Below are 21,852 nucleotides of genomic sequence, written 5' to 3'. Positions count from 1 at the left end.
TTGTATTGTGGTTATGTAAGAAAATTTCCTTGTTGGTAGGAAATACACGTAAGTATTTGGTGGTAATGGGCCATCAGATCTACAACTTACTCTCAAAAGATTTAGGCAAAAAAATCTTTGTATTGCACTTTCAAATCTTCTGTAAGTTTGACATTGTTTCAAAAAAAACAAAAAGTAAATCAGAAGCAAGATAAGAATAGACACACAGAAAGCAGAGGAAAAAAATGAAAAATGGTAAGAAATAAAAATAAAATAAATAAAACAGCAAATAAGAAAAAAAGGTTTTAAGACAATGACAGACATGGAAGACCATCAAAGGAAATGGAATATGGGTATTAATAGAATCCTAGGAGAAAAAACTTCAAAATGAAAACGAATATTTAAAACTATATCCTAAGAAAGCTCTCTAGAATTAAAAAAAAAAAAAGAGTCTTGAATATCTATGCTGAGGTGACACTCCAGGGAATTGGTAAATATTTCCCAGAATGGTCAAACCAAAACCTATTCTAATATGGACTATCAATGTTAGACAAAATAAAAGACATGGAGGGCGTAATACAAATAGAAGACAAAATGACATCAGGGGCAAAATCAATAGTCAATTTAAAAACAAGACAAATGATTTTGAGTGGTCTTCCCTGGCTCTTGATGAGTTCATAGGTGTTATCAATATTGCTCTGTTCTTGTTTATTTGAGGAATCAATGCAGAGTTTAAGGTGACCAAAGAATTAGCCTCTATTAGTCTGTGTGGAAAAACTACAAGTGAGAACATTTTCAAAGAAGTTTAGAAAAACACTAACTCTCTACAATCTGAAGTGGAATCTGCCAAGATGTTACAACTGATAGTGGTAAAAATATGTGTGGAGCAGAACAAAAGCTTAAATTGACAAATTTACAAAACTTGTGAAAATGTAATGTTTAAACCTATTATTATTTATTGCATTATTCATCAGCTGGTACTGTGAGGACAATAATTGAATTGATCATGTGCTATGAACATAGTGGCATCAACAGTGAACTCCATGTGTTCTTTTAGACTAACCACTGGCAATTCTGAGAATTTTTGTTCAGAAACAGAAGTTGAATGGCCTTAATTTCCCAAACACACAAAAAGTTAATAACTTAGCACTGGTAAATTTTTTCTGTGACTTTTTTGGGCACCGCTGTGGCTGAGATTGAAATTTTTCTGAATGAGAAGAACCACCCTTGATGGCTATTATTAAACCTTGAGTGGCTTTGGAAATTAGCTATTGATAATGTTTCTTAATGAAGACAACTGAAAATAACAGGGTAAAACAGTGTGTATGTGTGAAACATTCAGCAGTAAGTAAAATTCATTTCAGTGACAACCAGTGTTTGAATCTGAAGTACTTTGAAACTGCTTTATACATTTCCTGTGCTGTCAAAAGTTAAAACAAGTGAGATTCCACTTCCACACAAATTTGCAGCAGATATATTTTCCAATTTCAAGCTATAATTCCAGCAGCACTTTTCAGACCTCAATGTATGAAAGAACGGAACTATCTGTATTTCTTATCCTTCATTCCCATATGTGGCCCCTCCATACCTTCCTCCTAAGATTTCCCCCATTCTATAACACTCTCTCAACCATCGCCATAGCTTTATAAATCCTCATTCTTCAAAGCCTTACCTAAACATCCCAGCCCAAGATTTCTCCCCAAGCTCAACTCCTCTCATGATTATTATCTGGTCTTTCATTTGACACTCTCTGTATACTCCTTTTGCTGCTTATTATATCTCCACTTATAAATTAATATCTCCCCTTATGCACTGTAAGTTCCTTGAGAGAAAAAAGCTACATTTGAAAGAGATAACCCACAGCCTCTGTTGACAATATTTGAGGCTTTGGAAGATGTCGGTTGATTAACTGCTTGAGCAAGTATTTTGGCAGTTACAAACATAGAAGTGATTAATGAAGGACTATGGAAAGACTCATCAACACTTTGCTCTTAAAAATTTAATTCAGCCAACATTTCCTAGGTATCTACTTACTTGCGCTTAGTCATAGAAATGAACCTGAAATTGTCTCTAACCCCAGGAAATAGAAGGTAAGGTAGAATTATTTACTCCAACGGTTCTCAACTAGAGGCAGTTTTGCTCCCCAGGGGACATTTGGCAATGTCTGAAGATATTTTTGTTGCACCTGGGGTGCTCAGGATGCTACTGGCATGTAGTGAATACGGCCCAGGGATGCTGCTAAGCATCCTACAATGCACAGGCCAGCTGCCTACAACAAAGACTTCTCTGGTCCCAAATGTCAATAGTCCCAAGGTTGAGAAACTCTAATTTACTGTGTCACTGTGGGCTGAGATATGTGAAAATAGTTCTCAATATTTGTTTTCATCTTCTAAATTATGAAATCTACATATAACTTATTTTCTATATCTGAGAATCTAGAGCTGATGTCTTCCTCCACACTCACCCTCAATACATTAGAGGCTGGAATTCACGAGGCTGGAAACTGGTCCTCTTTCTTTGAGGTGCTCAGTAAATGTTTGCTCAGCCTAAGTGCTCAATAAATATTTGTTGAATGAATAATTAAGTATTGAAATATTATCCACTCTTCCTTCACTCCCCAATGCATTGGTCTAACATTTGCCTTCTGGAAGTACTAACCTTTGAGAAATCTAAAAGGACCGTTAGAGAGGATCTCATCACATGATTTTTAGTATTGTTAAGACAATGACACCTTTTTTTCAAATAACTTCTCATGGGAAATTCTAACATATAAGGCAGATAAAAATAGAGATGCTCCCAAGGTGAGGGATCTGGAGCCTAACCACCGGCACACTGTGGTATCCCCTGACGAGGACATTGAAAAGCCAACACACTCAAATTACACTCAAATAACAATCAGCAAAACTGAAGTAGAAAGAAAAAGTAACCAAAAAAAAGTCATACAGCTACATGGTGGTAGGTCACTAATGGAAGCAGCATTCATTCATTAAATGCCCTGAAAGACAGGTGCAGAACAAAGTCTCCTATTTTGTTGACTAACCTAATATCACAATATGCTAGTGTGTGTGTGTGTGTGTGTGTTTATGTATGTATGGTTAGAACTCCTATTTTTTATATGAGTATTTAGAGTTAGTGTTCTCCCCTCACATTCACCCCATTTTCGTTAGACTAAAACCTCCAGAAGGCCCTCTCCAGCATGAGAATTCAAGGCTTGCACCAAATCCGTGGATTAACTAGCTGTCGAGACATTTCTTTGTGAATTATTTTTTCCAGAGTCAGGTTCTTCTATGAGATCATCTTAGGCAGAAGAAATTTAGAAAACTTCTTTAACACCCACTTGCCCTTCCAGGTAGATAAATGATTCTTAATGGGGTGAGGGTTGTTGCATACTGGTGTTTTGGAATCAGGAGAATGTGTAGTTTGAAAAAGCAGTCTGTAAATTTATTTTTAAAACCTCCTAATGCCTATAATTTTCATAATACAAATCTCAGAAAGCTTGTCAAAATGTTTTTGGCTGGCTGGGGCATACTTAGAAGACAGTGCTTCTCTAACAAATAATAGGAGAACGAAAAAAGGATGTCTAAGAATCTTACAAGGAGAGGTTGAAGCATGAGGTTGTGTTTATCAAAAGACTGCAGGATGTTTAAAGGTGGGAGGTAGAAAACAGGGAATTTCACGTAATGACCTGGGGCCACTCAATGTCCTACATAGCTGTTGTTAAAAACAATGTAAAGAGGATTGAGTGTGGGCATAGAAGATATGGAGAATAAACAGGCAGCCAATGTCACAGTTCAGAGCTCTTCTAGGCCAGGACCTTCATTGCAAAGATGAGGAAACCATTCTTGGACTATGTTGCTTTGTTCTATTCTCTGTTATACCTTGTTGTGATTCTTCTCCACAATATCAGCATTAAAAAAAAAAAACAAAAACGATGACTAGAAGGTCAACATGAGAGCAAAGAAGGATCTCGCTGGCTGGAGTTATGCCGTGACCTGTTCAGTCACAAGATTATGATGGGAGACATTGCCCCAAATGTTTCTACCAGAAGGCAAACACGTGATAGGTAGAAATCAAATTTAAGTGGATTATTTACCCAATCTCGTCTTACCTTCTTGTCACTAGAACCTCCAAATGGCTTCCTGTCTCAGAACTTTTGTATAAAAAAGCTGAACAAAACTGATGTGAGAGTTAGCTAAGGTCAAGGCTTGAGCTATAGTTAGCAACCTGAGAGCCAAAAAAGCTTTCAGTTTTCAAGTAAAATCCTTTTGTAAGCAATAGCTTTATAAAATGCCACAAACACAGCTGTGCAGAGGGCATAGAGAGATCTGTTCCTATGACCATAAGACTGGCCTTCAGGAGCTCTCGGGACAATGATGCCACCATGGAGGGGAAAAAAAAAAAAAATAAGAGGATAAGCAAAAGCAATGTCCTTTCATTAATCTGGCCTCAGCGAGCACTCATCACCATTTCCACCCACCTCAGTTCATCTAGAGCCCCTACCTGGGTCTGCAAATCCCATTTATTAGTCATAAATTGTCATTGATTTATCTTCTCTGGGGTCCAGCTTCTGTTTTTGTGTTTTTTCCCTCTTTGTAGCCAATAGCTCTTCATGGAAGGAGGGGTCCTTAGGGGTCACAAATCTCACTCCTCAATTTACAAATGAGAAGAGGAAACAAGACCCAGAGAAGTGAAGGCGTTTGCCCAGAATCGCATAGCTAATGTGAGAACTGGGTGAACCCAGGTGGTTCAGCTCTCAGTCTCGGGCTCTCTTGGTGCCGGTTGTCTCAGCCTGATCCTCTCCATCCTCTGAAGACTGTCCTTCCTCCACCAGAGTCCTCTTCAGAGGACAGGCATTTGGCGAATTTCAAAAAGCTTTATAGAAAGTACCTGCCAATCACCACAAAAGATGGGCTGTCTTTGATTTTACTTTTAATCATTCTTATTATCATGTGAAATGGAAGGCTTCTTTGCATTTATTTATTTCCATTAATAAGGAAGAGCTTGGCTCATGATGACAGATACTTTCTTCAGTCCTCCAACCATAGCCTGTGTCTAGGCTGGAAGAAACAAGAGTCAGAAACAAACCTCTGTTTATTTCAAGACTGTCATAAACAAGGAAGGCCATCTTGTCCTTAGTATCTATCACTTAGGTCATCATTAAAATCACTTCACAGTCTTTAATTTGGTGATAGCCTATGAAAACTAGTTTAAGAGTGATTTCTATGAAAAGATTTATAAATGTAAATGGTAAATGTACAGATTTATAAAATACAAGTGGTAAGATTTTGTAGTGGGTTTTGTCAACCAAAGGTTTAACAAATGCCCAGAAATTTAAAAAAATATCACATTATTAGAAAAACCTACAGAAATACTGTTTTAAAAATACAAGATGGGTCTATCTAATATATTTCCTTTTTACCTCAATGCCAGCTGAAAGATCCACTAAATTTGTTGGTTACCTATCATTTGTAGCTAATTTTTAAATGGAACTAAGTTCTCAACTACACGTTTTTTCTTTCAAAGACAATGCCTCTCTCCCTACAACTTGAAAGGAGAGTAGTGTTTTGCTAATAGTAACAGTTCTGCTGCCCGCTCCTCTGAGCTCAGGAATTGAAATGACGGTAGTCGTTTGTCCATTCCCTACCCGAACCAGAAACTTGTCTACAGTGGTCCTCTCACTTCTACCAGGATCTGTCAGTCACAGAAAATTAACTTTCTCTAAATGATCTATCTATTCTGCTGATGAAAAGCTCTGAAGGAAAGTTGGCTCCAAGTTCTGTTATTTACGGTTTACCTTTTATCAAAATACAGGCCCTCTATAAATGCACATAATAGAATTTACCCTTAATAATAAGAATAAATTCTAATACCAGAGGCAGGGTGACAGAGCAGAAAGTTCTTAATTTTGTAAACAAACATTTCAAATCCTGGCTCTGTGATACCACTTAATTATGTATGGAACTTTGAACAAGTTATCTGAGTCTTGCTTTGCTTAAATATTTAGAGCTATTGTGAGACTTAAATAGGTTCACGAGTATAAAGCATCTAGCAAGAACATCTGTACTTACTAGGAAGTATTCAACAAATATTTGCTATATATGCTGGTCTAGTGAAGATTTTTAAAAATAATATTCTGCCAAAATGAATATTCCAGGTGTGCAAGTAGGTGGACTTATAAATCTAAAATTGAGATTATTTTGGAAACAGAGGCAATCTTAGATAGGGAAGCCAGAAAGGGCTGGAACAGCTACCCCAATTCTGCATTTTACAGATTAAAGATGTAAAGTCAAAGAAACAAGTTATTTCCTCTACCCACATTCAGCCCCCTTTAGCTTTTGTGATTAATTGGTGGAGCAGAAAATGCAAATGAAAAATATATCAATGTGCCTGCCTTTACCAAAGTCACATTAAGAGTCCATTCATCCTGAAAAGTGAGGGAAAGTGATCTAGACATGCAAACATTCTCATCTCAGCTGCCATACCAAATTAAGGCTAATTATGTCTCTAAAGATCTTTGAACAATAGTGCTTTTATATGGGGGCTTAATATTAGACTTTTCTGAAATTTCTTCATTATTCTTAATGACACAGACCCACGCTTATGGGCTCCCTGATGTTTGATGAATGTCGGGACCCGATTGTGAACTGAAAATTGTCAACATAAACTTAGAAAACAAAGATCACACTAGATGAGTATAAAAGTTCAGTGCCATATAGCAAATGGTGCAGTTTATGAAACATGTTGCTTTTGAATGTACTAAGATATCACTATAAAATGGGCATAGAGAAACACAATTATTGTAGTTAAATTATTACAGCTTGATTTCTGCTGTGTATAATGGATGTTTTCATAAAAATACAAGATATTTTCTCCAGCTAATTAACAGAAGGTAGAATTGTAGCCATGTTGCAAATAACTCTCCATTGGCGAATATTTATCCTGAACGATGTTGAGATCATATAGTCCCTGTTTACCTATTGAGGAAATTACAGCTTAAGAGGGACATTTTTAAAATTTGCTATTTTCCTGAGAGGAGCATTAACTACATTGTTCAATCATTTAAAAAAATGCCTATGTATTTACCTGATATTAGTAAAGTAACAGGAAATGATACCCATCCTTCCTTTAGTATAAGTAGTAGTGTTCTATTAATTGGCAAAGTTTTACCCTTTAGGTTAGAATATGGGGAGCGTGTGAAGTCTTTCCCTGACTCCTAATAATAGCCAGATAGGAGGTGAAACAGCCATACGAGCAGCTCCTTGGGCAACTCAAGGGAAGAGGTTCTGGAGAGAGCTTATCAGGATGGGAGTTCAGGTGCCTTGCCCAAAGACCACTGAAGAGCTCTGGAGCAGCAGGCAGCCACCCGACCCCAGAGTCCAGCAGCTGCTGCTAAGCACAGGCTGCCTCTTCCTTCCGAGCAACCCATCCACGGCTGAACTCCAAGTCAGGAAATGTTTCTCGGCAAGGTGATTATCAGATCCAAAATCATCACCACTTAGCTGTGAGCAGCCAATGGGCTGAACCCTCCCAGAACGTGTTACAAAACACTCACCCTAACGAAACCCCCAATTGGCGATGGGAAAGCAAGTGTGTGCGTGGAAGGGAGTGGTGCAAAAGTCACGAGAGGCTCTGCGTCGAGCCCCCGGAGGCTTCTCACTGCTTCCTCACATCTCCACCTGAAAAGAAAATGAGTCACATACGCTCGCCTCTCATTTTCTATGAAATAATTCGGTATGTACAATAATTTCAGGGATGTTCTTATTTTCAAAATGTCTGGTCTTGATTGGCTCCATCCATTCTGAACCAACCTTTACTTGTATCTTTGGGGCTTCCATTTCAGATGAGAAAGGCAGAGCATGGAGAATAATATACTCTTGAAATATGTGAAACCGGGTCCCATCAGAGAATTGAAGCCCTACGGAGCTACAGCTAGTAAATTCCCACAACCAAAAAGGCAGCTATAAGTCATGTTGAACTGAGGAATTCAGCCTTAAGGCATTCTATATTGTACTTGAAATAGAAGTGATTTTAAACAATCTTCTGGGTTTCAGAAGGACAGAAGGTTAGTAATTCAATGATTTGCTTAAGTTTCAGACAAGGAGAGGTATCAAACTATTCCTATAAAATATAAATATAAAAGGTTTCACCCTATTTCCGCCCACCTTCAACAATGTCTGACCTAAGAGTCTTAGGATTATGGTACTGATAGCAAATCCCAGGAATTAAACAAACAAGCAAAAAGTTTTAAAATTACTAGGTCCCAGAGGCCTCTGGACTTTTTTATGAAGCTTAACCAAAAATTTATAGAGTTTCTTCACTAGGACTAGAGGTGACAAAGGGAAAAAAACGTGCCAAGAGGATCACTCAAACTAGGGTCTTATCCCACTTGTAATGAAATTTTGCCTGCAAACACAGCATTTACATATTGTTAATGTTGCTAATTGTGTTTGAGATGCCAATTCAAGCACAGTTTTGGCAGTTTATAGTTGACTTTATTTTTTCTGTTTTTTTTTTTTAGCAACAAATAGCAACAGCTGTTTGAATATGCTTGCTACTTCAGTGGCTTCTACAAGTTCTTTTAACCTGTGAAGTTTAACATAATGGTCAAAGTATAATAAACTTTAACAGAATTTATCAAGTGTATATTTATTAGTCATAAAGATTATGATATTCTTGTGAATTAATCAAATTAGACAGTATAAACCAGCTCTTATATAAACTATATAGATATCCTGGACACCTATCCCAGAAAGAAAAGAGACAGACAACAAGTGAAATAGTTTAAATACACTGAAATAGTTTGGTATACCAGTTTAAATATTTTGATAAGTTGAACGAAATCCAAATTGGCTAAAAGAACTAAGTGTTGACTCATTTAACTAGAAAGTCCAGTGGGAGGAGTGGTCTCAGATTTGGGAGGAGAGGGTGGCATCTGGTGGCTCATGTTTTTCTTTCCCATTTCTCCATCATCGTGCCACCCAATGTTAGTTTCATCCTAAAGCTAGCTCTGCTCATGATTATGTGACAGCTGTCAGTAGCGATAGAGGCTAAGTGCTTCATCTTCCATTTCCAGAGTGCCTGCTGCCCAGCATTCCAAGCTAGAATCCTGAGCATGGCCATCATTGGAGCAGCTTACACCATATGCCCAATCCCTAATTAATGACTGTGGCCAGGGAAATGGTTATGACACCTGGCTTACACCAATCAGGATGCACAACTGGAACTGAGGGTGAAGTCATTTCCCAAGGAGGACACAGATTATGTGGAGGATAGGTAGATACTAGTAGGAAAATTGGGAAAAGGGAAGAATGAATACTGGATGTTCACTACATGGAGATCTGGCCTAAAAGACCAGAGCAACCCCAGGGCTATATTTACTGAAAATTACTATTGGTATTACTAATCAAAAAAGTAGTTTCCAGATTACAAACTCATAACAGCAACAACAAAATTCCAAGGCCAGTATGTTTCTTTTATTATTATTTTTGTGTTTGACTTAAGATGGTTGAATGATTTCATTTTCATTTATAAGCATTACATTAATTCCCATGCAATAACCCAAGATCGCATATGCCTGATTTCAATTGGCCAAAATCCAACCTGTGAGTCTGGACATTCAAGATCCAAATCAAAATGTTGCTTGACCTTTCCAATAGTAGACATCATGGGCATCATTTGAGTTATCGGCAGGCCCCCGATCTCTCAAACACCACAGTTTGCCATGAGTCTGTACCAAAACAGGGAGCCAATGCCTGGTGGCACCTAAGCCTGGCAAGTAAATTCATTCATGAAGACAGGACAGATCCACACCAAGGCCCATCCACAGATATGTTCTGGTTCCTGCTCTATAGCAAAACCTGCCTTTGAACAGGCATGGTATCTTCCATTGGGCGATTCTAAGTTCTTCCTGCCAGTTTTCCTCAAAACTCTCAGTAGACGCAAAGAGACTTTACAAAAAAGCTTACTTCTATAACCCCAAAAGAAATACACACAAACACACCTACTCTATCAAGTATATATTTTCCCCAGCTTCTGATGAAGTCACTTAGCAGGTTTAAAGCTTAAAAAACTTCTCTCAGTAAAACAGGCACCAGGAATATCTAAGAGGGCAAAACAGGACCCCACAATTAAAGGAGAACTAAACAAGTGCAAAGAATCATTCTATTGATTGAGAGAAATGGGCTAAATGAAAAAATGACAACATTTCAACAGTGGATGTCAATTTATATTGAAACACATACATTGGAACTCTGACAATGGCAAAGATTTCATTAGTGCAAATAACAATTATAATGGTATGTTCTTTAATAGGATTTAAATAAGGCTTCAAATCATTACACACGCTAAAACTACCATTTGGAAACCTTAATTCTGTTTGGAAAGTTGTCAAACGCACCGTCCAAACCATCTGAAGTTCTGAGTTGAGGACAATTATATTCAATGAAGTTGCTCCAAAACACACTTTGTAGCATTATGACTTTCAAAGTCTACGTTGTTTGGTGGAAAGGGGTAAAAATGCTCTGGGCACTGGTCAAAAGAAAGAAATCCAGCTAACATACCAGGTAGTTCTTAGGTTCAGATGATTCTCAAATATCTGTAGTGATGACAGCTCACTACAAAAATAAGGACAAAAACAAAACAAAAAACAGTAGAATCTTGAAGTGTCAGAGACTCATTTCCCGATCCCCATTAACAAATTTGCACAAAGTATGAAACAGAAAAAAAGAAGAGAATTCATGGGCATTTCCATCTATGGCTCAAGTTCTCCTTAAAAAGCAAAAACAAAAACAAAAACAAACTATGCGACAATAACTACAAAAAGTAAACGACAAAACCAGAGGCAGAATATGAAATAGTAATATACTGTTTCAGAGCCTGCAGAACCAGGAAACTTAAAAGGTGTTCTTAACAGATCCAATCTAGGCTGGATACGTAAAAAACGGAAAGACAGCATCACAAACCACACGAGACTTTATGAGAGTTTCAGAACCAGGAAAAAAACAAAAGGCAGTAAAACGCTCAGAAAAATTTATCATCAATTCTGAAATGAGGCCTTGTGACATCATCAGGGTTAATAAAGACAGAGATGGACTTCCCCGGGTTCTCAGTCACTAGCTGCTGCAGTTTTTTGGCCAAACGGTCGTCAGGCTGGTTGGGGTCCCCTCCGTCGGACTGCGGGGAGGGGATGCTGGTGGTGCTCCCTCGCCTCTGGAGCTCCAGCGTCAGCCTGTTGGCTGCCTTGACGTGCTCAATGGCGGTGCGCAAGTGCTCGGCCGGGTCTGAGCGGACCGAGGAGAGCTTCCGCGCGTGGAGCATGACCGTCTCCTCTGACAGGTGCTCCAGCATGTTGCACTGAGGGATGAAATAATTGGGGCACATCTTATTGACCAGACAGTGCTGAAGGTCATCGATGAGGCCCAGCAAAAAGTGGGCTGCATAGTCTTCTTGAGCCAAGTAGTTGGCAGGAAGTCTGTCGCAGGCCCAGAGCATCATGCTGCGCAGGTGATAGGGACTGATAGCCTTAGGCCGGGACAGGAGTTTAATGATGATGGCTTTGCAGGCCTGGTAGGCCTGCATGAGGCTGCTAGAGATGCACTTCTTCAACTGCACCTCGCTCCTGGCAAAGGACAGCCGCCATTCGTTGTCCTTCTTACCCTTGTAGGAGCAAGCAGGCACCAAGTAAAACCCACTGATGACCTCTTCCTCGGTGATCTTCCCATCCCAAAAGTGGTTCTCCATGAGCCAGCTCTGAGCCACTGCGGGCCAACCTTTAAAAGACACCACAGGGACAATATCGTACAACATGCGACTGCTCCCCACACCCAGAATGATGGAGATGATGGTCCCATTCTTTTCTACCTTTTCCACCTTTGGCATCCCTCGCTGGGGTTTCTTCTGTATCTCTGATAGGACAATGCTGATGGAGTCATAGAACCAGTCAGCCACTTTGGTTGGGGAGAAGAAGTAGTTGGTGGCACCATTGATGTGATCTACAATCGTGCAGCAGTCTTTCCATTTACTGATCGTCCCCTCATCAAAGAGCCTAAGGCTCAGCCAAGAGTGACACAAGGCTGAGTGGCGCATATCAAGTGTCACAGGCTGATTACGGTCATGTAGCTTAAGGGCTGGCACCAGAAGGGTAAAGTCCATATCATAGTCGGTCCCCCGGGCATAGACATTAAGCTCATCTAAGTCCAGGTCCACCACGCCTTCCCGGACTCCTCCAGAGAGCAACAGGTACTCATTGGCCACTGGAAGTTTTTGGTCCAGCTTTTGCACCATTCCTAGAAACAGAAAGAGAAAACATTATTACAGGAAGCACAGACATCAGAGTCTTAGGCATCAACATAGCATGTGCTGAGTTTCCAAGAGCCACTGTTCATTACCAGTACAAAACCAGATCATAGGCTGCTGCACAGACCCAACTAAGGGTACTTTGTTCTTTCTCATCAGCTCTAGAATCATCCTTTTCCCAGTGGGAGAATTACGATAGATTTTCCTCTCACAGTGAAAGCAGTATCATTTTCAATCATAAACCAGGGCTTCTCTTCCCCCAGTCATCACCTCAGTTTACGCTATTGCCGTCCACTCAGTCACCTAGGCTCAAAACCTCAGCAGGCTTAACTCCTCCTTGCCTTTCTACTGCAACTCTTATCTAATAACCTCTGCAACATTTCTCACTCCTTCCTGTTCTCCACCTCTGCGGCCATCATATAAAGCCAGGCGCGTTTCATCTCTTGCCAAAGCAGTCTCCTTCCCCGGGTCCTCCCTGCTTAAAGCTTCTTCAACACAGTGATTCTCAACGTGGACACTGCAAGTGGGACACTGTCAGGGGGCAGTGAGGTCATAACTCTTTTCATAATAATACTAATGCATTATTTGCCTTTTCACTGTGTTGACACTTGATCTGACACTTGATGGTACAAAAGCAATGGAGGGCAAAACTGTTGGTGCCTTAGCTTCAGTCGAGACAGTGGCACCAGACTATACTTACTAGCAGTCATTGGATTTTTTTTTTTTTTTAAGGAAGATTAGCCCTGAGCTAACATCTGCTGCCAATCCTCCTCTTTTTGCTGAAGAAGACTGGCCCCGAGCTAATATCGTGCCCATCTTCCTCTACTTTATATGTGGGATGCCTGCCACAGCATGGCTTGCCAAGTGGTGTGTAGGTCTGCAACCGGGATCCGAACCGGCAAACTCTGGGCTGCCGAAGTGGAACGTGCAAACTTAACTGCTTTGTCACGGGGCCAGCCCCTACTGGATTCTTTACTACTGACATGCACTAGCATTAAAAAAAAAAAATCAAGTTTCACTTAGGAAAATCCTTAATGGAAAATAAAAAATGGATTAATTTTATTAAATCCCAACTCTTGAACCATCTTTTTAATATTCTGTGACGAAATGGGAAGTAACCATAAAGCACTTCTGCCTCACATGAAATACAAACGCTGTCGGCAAGAAACGCATTCATGGGATCGTTTGAGTTGTGGGCTAAAATCACTGCTTTGTTCATGGAGCATCATTTTTATTTTAAAGAACGACTGATAGACTATGGCTATTCAGAGTTGGGTATTTGACAGACATTTTCTTGAAAAAATGAACAAAATGAGACTGTCTTCGAGAAAACAACTGAAAATATTTATTGCCAATGATAAAACTGGAGCTTTCAAGAAAAAAATTAGAGAAAACTCATCTCCTGCAGCATGAACTTTAACATCTTCCCAAACTTAATACTTTTCTGATGCGATTGGTAGTGATATTACGAAGGTGAATTTTTTGATGAGATTGTGAGCTCTTTGAGGATAAAAACCAAGTCTTGAATAGGTATGAAGTAGGCATAAGAGTCTGCACCCAGTAGGCACACAATTGAAGCTATCACTGAATGATAAAGCAAGGAACAGATGGAATTAATAGGGCTTAAACATGAAGTACTTAATTAAAGGCCTGACATAAATGTTCCACGAACGACACACAAATTTACTCTCCCCGTCTCCTGCATTTTAATTATATATTCACTTGCCCTTCAATATCTGACAAACTACCAGCATCACTCTGTGACTTATTAACTTCCCCCCAAAGAGGCCAAAGAACTGTGATCCCATTATTCATTGCAATTACTTTGACTCAACACAGTTTGTTATCCACAGGACAATCCCAATGCAAATAAATAAACTGTGGAGTCTAAGTGTCCGTGCTACCATTATGTTTCAGAATTTAACACTCATTTATAAAATGTATTCTTTTTCATTCTTTAAAATTCTATTTTCTAAACCATACTAACCTTGAAAAAGTCTTTTATTTAGTACCATTTCCTTCCATACAGATAGGAATATAGCAAACTATCATTTTTGTTTCAAAGCAATTGATGAGTTATCTAACATTAAACGGTCAACAATTAATCAGAAAAGAGAAGCCAGTGTACCTGACTTTTGAGGCTGTTTCTCACACTACCTGTGCCGTGATGGTCCACCTAGATCCTTCTTCAGTAAAGGTCTTCTTGTCTCAGCTGCTGAGAGTGATGTGAGAACAGTCCCTTAAGGATTGTCTTGGCTGCAAAGAGCCACCTCAACCAAGGTAATGTTTCATGGTTGAGGTGCTATGGGGCGGGGGGGTGCACATTCAATAACAGATCCCTGTGAGAACGCCCCAGTTCAGGATACTCTGAAGATCCCAGAGGGGTCAGCTGAGGCTGACACTGGGCCTACAAGGAAACCTGACTTTTCCCTCTGCCTCATCCTTCTTCCGCCCCCTTCCTTCCACAGGTGCTGATCCCCAGGGTACGTCTTAATAAATATTCTAACTCCATTTCAGTGGTTGCCTCCTGGGGAAGCCAATCTAAGACACTACATACTACCCAGGCAAAAACAGCCTTCACTACAAATTCAGCATGGAAAATTTATTTTCCTTTTTAAAAGTGTTTTTTTAAAAGCCAAAGTTAGCAACCAGGATTGAAAGTTATCAAAAAAACCAAGACAAAGATTCATTTCTCAATTGTCATCATGTTCAGTATTAACTTCATCTTTACCAAGTAACAAATACCACCACCCCAAGTTTTAGCTATAGTTATAAAAGATTGACTTCTCAGAATGCAGAGTAGGTTGTGAAAATCATCTTCACTATTTTATAGACTCACGTGTAGGTATAGTTACTTTCAAAGAGAAACATTTCATAATGACATAATTTACTCATTATTTCAAATACTCTTTCACTCTAGCATTTGGAGTGCCATAAATATACACGGGAAAAATGGTGAAATGCTGCGCTGTGATTAGTAAATAAGATCTGAACTGATTAGAGGTGGTGTTGTTATCTGCATAACATATTGTTGTCCCCTCTTAGGCATAAATAACTCAAAATTCTATATATGCTTTTGCCCTACACAGGATCAAAGCAGCTCTGAGCACACTATCTCAGACTTGTCTATACCACCAGAATAACTTGAGCATTAATAGCCTGGGAATAATTTGTTTACAAACGTGCCACTGAATTTTTGCCTTGGGATTGTTACAATTTTCTTTGGATAGTTCTAGGTGAGAAAAAAATTAAAACTCCCTTTTGCCCTCTGCTGGATTAAAAAAGAAGTTTTAATGTATTTTCACTTGTTAGTATATATACTAGCATACTCCTCTTTCCTCCCAATTACTGCTTACGTACCCAGTTAAAATGCTGGCCCTTATTTCAAAAGAGCCATGTCGAGTATTTGGCTAAATTCTAATACTCAGGAGTTAGAGTCATTTTGCACTCTTCTTATTCCTTTAAAGCGCAGAGAGAACTTCAGCAGCAGACAGAATATTGCTGAGGCTCGTTTGCTAAGCTCCTAGAAGTTAGAAACCAAGTCCCTAACTAAGGCCACATTGATCCGGAAGCTAATCCCCTGTGACATCCACAGTTACATTTAGCCTGCCTGAGCCCATTAGTCTGCAGTTTTACAAATGATTTGATAACACAAACTGGAGCCTGCCCCAGCATTATACAAACTCAAATGCCCTCCTTGAAAACTTTCCTGGGCTAAGTGTAAGTGAAAATGAGCTGACATCAGCTATCATGGCAGATGGGTTACCATGCAACTACAGCACAGCCAGGGGCTGAGAAGGAAAAAGACAGAGGAGGGGAAAAACTTCAACTGTATACTTTAGCTGTAGGCATCAGTGCCAACAAGTACCATCTCTGAATTAATCCAAGGGTTTTTGTGCAATTACAGGAGGGTAAGATCAAGTGATTTTGGCTGTCTATTTTTAAATTATCCAAAGCCAGAGTGGGAACAAAAAGAAGATGCGCACACACACCACTGAAGTTATTAGCAGCAAAGAAAAGGAGGGCTGGAGAGGCAGCTTGTTCCCCTGGGTGGGTCTCTTCTTTTCCTGGAAGGCTCGGCATATGTTTGCTCCTAAAAACACAAAGTAAAACTGCTTTCCAGTCTTCCTTCCTGTAATTGATTCCTTGATTTCGGTTTATTTTGAGTTTCTACTTAAGAAGACCTTAATATTAATCTTTTACGTAGGTACTGGGGCCTCGAGTTTAAGGAATGAGTTCCACATCATCCGCTAAGTTCTTTGCTCATTATCCTTTGAATGTCAAGTGAAAAATGGAACTCTGTCCCTCACTCCCCTCTATTCTAGAAAATAAAACTTCATCATATTCCAATGAATTCAAATAACTAACCTCCATCACTCAGACATATAATGCCAGATTGTTAACACCTGAGCACAAGAACTAAGCATCACTTTTTGTCTTCTCCCATCTTCACAGTCCCACTCCAGCAGCTACATGAGAACTCAAGTAGAGAGTTTAATAAATACTAAGCAAGTAAGTGAAATCAGTACTTACATAGATTCTTAAAAGAAAAAAAAAACCCTCTTACCTATGTTGAAGGGAGAAAGATCTATAAAGAGGTAAAACTTTTATGTCTTCTAATTAATGCTATGGAATGCAAATGAAAATCTCATATATCTTTATGCATATAAAAAAGATTTCTATGTAGATAAAAAAGACCTGAATATCTCAATAATATTCATTGTTTCATAAAAAAAAAAAGAGTTCTCTTTTTCACCCCAAATCATGTGGCACACCAATAGCAGTGCCTTCTTATTGCAGTGATTCATAACGGTAGGAAAGGTACAGAATGGAACTATGTTGACAAAGTTCTTCTGTGATTCTGACATATCCCCTTGGCAAGCAGTCTCCTTGGTTGTTAATAAATAATATAAAACCTTCCTATAAAAATATTATGATTTATGCTTCAAAGGAGCACATGTTTTTGTCACGCTTACTTGACATTCTGAGGAATATTCTGAGAAGCAAGCACGGCCACTACCTTCTAAAAAGTCACCAATCTATAAAATTTTTAATGACCCCAATTTTGGGAAGGTTTTTAGCAATTTCCTCCTTCATTCATGGCCAGAAACCAAGAAGTCTCTTACTTTATAGGTGAAAAAACTGAGGTTCAGAGAGGAGAAATAAGTCATTCAAGGTCACACAGCCCTAGTGACAGAGTAACAGCACTGTCTTATTCCCACATTTGTTGAGAAGCTCAGAATGGCATCTAGACTGTTCTCCCCGTGACAGTGACCTGGCTTGACACGGATGCAGAACGGCTCAGAAGGAAAGTAGCAGAGGTCTCAAGGCAAGGTGCCAACCTTTGAGCTTTTGTTGGTCAAAGCTTTAGTGTGACCTTGAACGCGCAGCAGAAGGTGTCTGACTAACCACATTTATCACAAGGAAGAATGGACTTGATCTGTCTTGCAAGAAGCTATTAGTATTCCTAAATAAATGGACTGTAAGACACAGGAAATACAAAAGTGAGACACCAATGGAGCTTCCCAGTTTTTTAATAATCTGCTGAGTGATCATTCATATCGACAATTATAGCAATATGTTTTCTAAGTCAGAGTCTGTTTTATCTGGAATAATTTCTGAGACAATTACATATAATTTTGTTTAAGTCTTTTAGAAAACTGATTAATTCATGTACCGTAACGACCTATTGACCAAATATATATAGTAATAAGACTGATTCCAAAGATGCCTCCTCAAAGAAGTCATCTTCGATCTCTTCCCATTTTGACACAAATACGTGTGCAAGAGCAATGGAGCCAGAATAAGGCAGGCTTGGGTTTGAATCCTGGGTTTGTCATTCACTACTTAAGCCTGACAAGTTATTCAACCTCTGAGCTTTCAATTCCCCATCTTTTTAAAACAACCAAACAACCCCATAAAACCACCCTTAAAGGCTTGATATGAAATGTCTACGCACACAGTAGATACTTAGTTCATTTTCCCTGTATCTTCTTCCCTTGTCCACCACCCATAAAACTGGACTTGCCAAATCACACCTATTCCACAGTTACTTTGAAGATTTAACTAAACAAGGGAACCTATTTAAAGCATTTGTTAGGCATACACAGCAGGTTAGATGAAAGGAAAGGAATGGAGCATCTCTCCCCGAGCTGCACCTGACTGCTGCCAGCCCAGGGATGCCTCCGCTGGTGGATGCCATCATGTGGCAAGGCACACAGTTTGGCAATAAGAGGGCAGGTTGGATTCCAGCCCTTCCTTGTTCCCTTTGAATACGTGTCCTGTGCAATGAACAATCTGTGCACCCCCATGGAAAGCCTTGATCTGAATTCCTTTTTTTGTTGTTGTTTTTTGCTGAGGAAGATTCGCCCTGAGCTAACATTTGCGCCAATCTTCTTCTATTTTGTATGTGGGTCACCGCCACAGCATGGCCACTGATGTGTGGTGTAGGTCTGCGCCTGGGAACTGAACCTGGGCCACCGAAGTGGAGCATACTGAACTTAACCACTAGGCCATGGTACCTGGCCCTGCATTCTCATGTTAACACTTTCTACACCTGTTACCATAGTGGGCTGCACTCATGGCTTATTTTCCCTCCTAAATGAGATAACAATATAAAGCATTTGACACAGTAATTGGCAAAGAGGCTCAGCAAAGGAAAGACACTATCACAGTCAACACTCTACAAGCTCCGGTAGTTGAGGTTTTATTACTGCAGTGGCTAATACAGACCTGGGATCAGGAGGCAACTGCTCATTGAGTGGATCGTTTGTTTCAGTCAACCCCAATACATCATTAACCATAACCCATCCCTCATGGAATTTACTACACAATATAATAAGAAATACTGCCAGCATATGCCTACAAAATCACTTACCAATAATCCAAAAGTCAAGTGGAAAAAAAAAGAAAAGCCTCTCTAATCTCAATTTTCCTTCTTAAAACTTAAAACCAAAGTTCTAAAAATTGATGGGCTTGGTCAAGTCTACTAAGCTATTTTTTTTTAATGATTTTATTTTTTTCATTTTTCTCCCCAAAGCCCCCCAGTACATAGTTGTATATTCTTCATTGTGGGTCCTTCTAGTTGTGGCATGTAGGATGCTGCCTCAGTGTGGTTTGATGAGCAGTGCCATGTCCGCGCCCAGGATTCAAACCAACGAAACACTGGGCCGCCTGCAGTGGAGCACGCGAACTTAACCACTCGGCCACGGGACCAGGCTCTACTAAGCTATTTTGAACAGAATGAACATGAGTTAGGCCTGGATTCAAGTCCCATTCATCTGTGACCAACATAATTAACTACTCTGGGCCTCAGTTGCTCAGAAATTAGAGAATAACAACTAAAAGTTTGTTGGGTGGCAATGGGGATAAAACAGGAAAATGCACGCCAAATTACTTAGCGTGTAGTCTGGTCCTTACTTGGCAGTCAATCAACAGAGGGTTCTGGGCAGGTGCATGCACATATGTCATCAGTATATTTTTCCCATCGAATAAGTCCTGCCCTTTTCCTTCTTTTTAGTCCTTAGGGGAGTTTAAAAATTCATGGTTTCTCCCAACCAGAACTTACTGGCAAGAATCAAAAGAGAGTCTTATTAGCCCCCCCTAGCAGCTTCCCACAGCCACAACAGGGCACAAAAGCTACGGACTGTCAATTTACAAGACTGTTCACTTTAGAAAGCTTATTCTTTAAAAATAAAAACAAAAGCAAGTGGAAAGCAAGAGTAATGCCAATATGGTATCAAATGGCTACATAAGGACAGAGAAATGTTTCCGTGGTGACCAGATTACCCCTCTCCCGATCTCCAGCAGAAGCACTAAGTTTGTGATGGAGATGCTCAGAATTAAGCCAGCTGTACCCCGTTCACCTCTGCCTGTGGCCCAGCCGAGTGTGGTTTGCATTCCTTTCTCATTTGGGGATGTTTAGGCAAACTACTTAATTACTCTGAAACTGGAAAGCCAGATTTGATGGAAGGGCACAGGCACACATTTTAGAAGAGGTATAATGAAGTAAGCCAAGTCCAGGAAATTGCAAGGATAGAGATGGGATTCAAAACTCAGGTTTGATTTATTCATGCATGCAACACGTAAGTATTAATGCCTCCTCTGGGGAAGTACTCTGCGAGATACTCAAGATAGAAAGGTGAAGACAAACACACAGTCTCCACTGCATAATGCTTATCATTTAGTGAGAAGGCTGGATATAACCGTATCAATCAGGATAGATGCGGTTATGCTGAGTAACAAACCTAAAACCTCAGGGACTTAAAACCACCAAGCCTGATTTTTCATTCAGCCTACATGACCATCAGGGCTTAGCTGGGGGTTCTTCTTTCCTTAATCTAGGACCCCACTGGATAGAGCAGCCCTTATCTAGAATTTTATAATCACTTTACTGGAGAAAAGAGAGCCCTGGAGGATCTCTTTTCAGCAGCTAAACATTCTGGCCTGGAAATGACATACATCAATTTCATTCACAAATCATTGGCCAAAACTAGTCACATGGTCCCACCCAACCCCAGGGGAAAAAGTGCAATTCTGCCTCATGCTGGGAAGGCAGAGAGCCAGAAATATTTGATAAGAGCATGAACAACTCCCACACTAATCAAATAATCACACACTAAGGAACATATAAGTATAAGCTGAGATAACACTGAAGGAAATGAATAAAGGTCCTAGCCAAAACACAGAGGAGGAAGGAGAGGAGTGCAAATTGTTTAGCCTGGAGAATAGAAAATTCAAGAAAGCAATGAGATCCACCTCCACATCTTTGATGAGTGGTCCTGGTAAAGAAAAAATGGACTTTACCTATATGATTCCAATAAGTAGAAGGTATATAGAGAAAAATTCAGTCTAATCTGTAAATGGAAGACTCGTCCATCTGGTAGAATTTTCTACCAATGCTGCCTGTGGAGGGCATATAATTCCTATCCCTAGAGATGATCAATCAGAATCTTCGGCAGGGGTTAAGACTATAAATGCACGCTTGTAATGGAGTCTGAGTGTAGACGCCTTCCAAGATAGCTGCCCATCACAAAAGCCAACTACTCAAGACAGAAGACTATAATTTAGACTCCTGTAGCCGCCTACGGCCATCCAATGTGGGCCCCGTAACAATGGCAGTAAGAAATCCAAGAGAGCATTAGGCTTGAATGCTGGATGCTGCTCTTCCCCCTTATCTGGTTTACTCGGTGTCATTTCTAATCTGCAGCCTAGCTGCTGTCACATTCGCCAACCAACGCTGCTGATTTACAAGGAAACAGCCCAGTACTAGCAATAACACACCTCATAGCAAAAGAAGGATTGACTTTCTAGAGCACATTTTCAAAGTCCGTACATCTCCTGTCAAGGGCTCTCTGAGAAGGGCGCACGTATTTATTGGCTCTACTATGCACTCAGGCATAGGCTGAATGTTTCACCTATGTCATCTCGTTCAATCCTCTTGGCACTTTCAAGTAGGTGATATTGTCCTCATTTTACAGATGAGGAAATCAAGATAAATAACAGTCCAATAAACTGTTCATGGTCATATTAGCTGGGATCAAAATTCAAGTTGATTCCATACTCTTTTCACTATCCCAC

The 21,852-nt window shown here is 39.8% G+C and overlaps 1 protein-coding gene across 1 annotated transcript in view; it reads right to left on the bottom strand.

Moving 5' to 3' along the window:
* Positions 1-9,430: 9,430 nt before the first annotated feature.
* The window catches only part of MB21D2 (Mab-21 domain containing 2), a 108,070-nt gene continuing 95,648 nt past the window's right edge, over positions 9,431-21,852 (bottom strand). The window contains exon 2 of the mRNA XM_070509197.1: positions 9,431-12,263. Coding sequence (XP_070365298.1) covers positions 10,999-12,263 — 1,265 coding nt within the window. The 3' untranslated portion in view covers positions 9,431-10,998. The remainder of the gene's footprint in view (positions 12,264-21,852) is intronic.

The sequence above is a fragment of the Equus asinus genome, chromosome 5 (assembly GCF_041296235.1).
Source record: "Equus asinus isolate D_3611 breed Donkey chromosome 5, EquAss-T2T_v2, whole genome shotgun sequence".
In the NCBI taxonomy this organism is placed as follows: Eukaryota; Metazoa; Chordata; class Mammalia; order Perissodactyla; family Equidae; genus Equus; species Equus asinus.
This window is presented reverse-complemented; position numbering and strand designations above follow the sequence as displayed.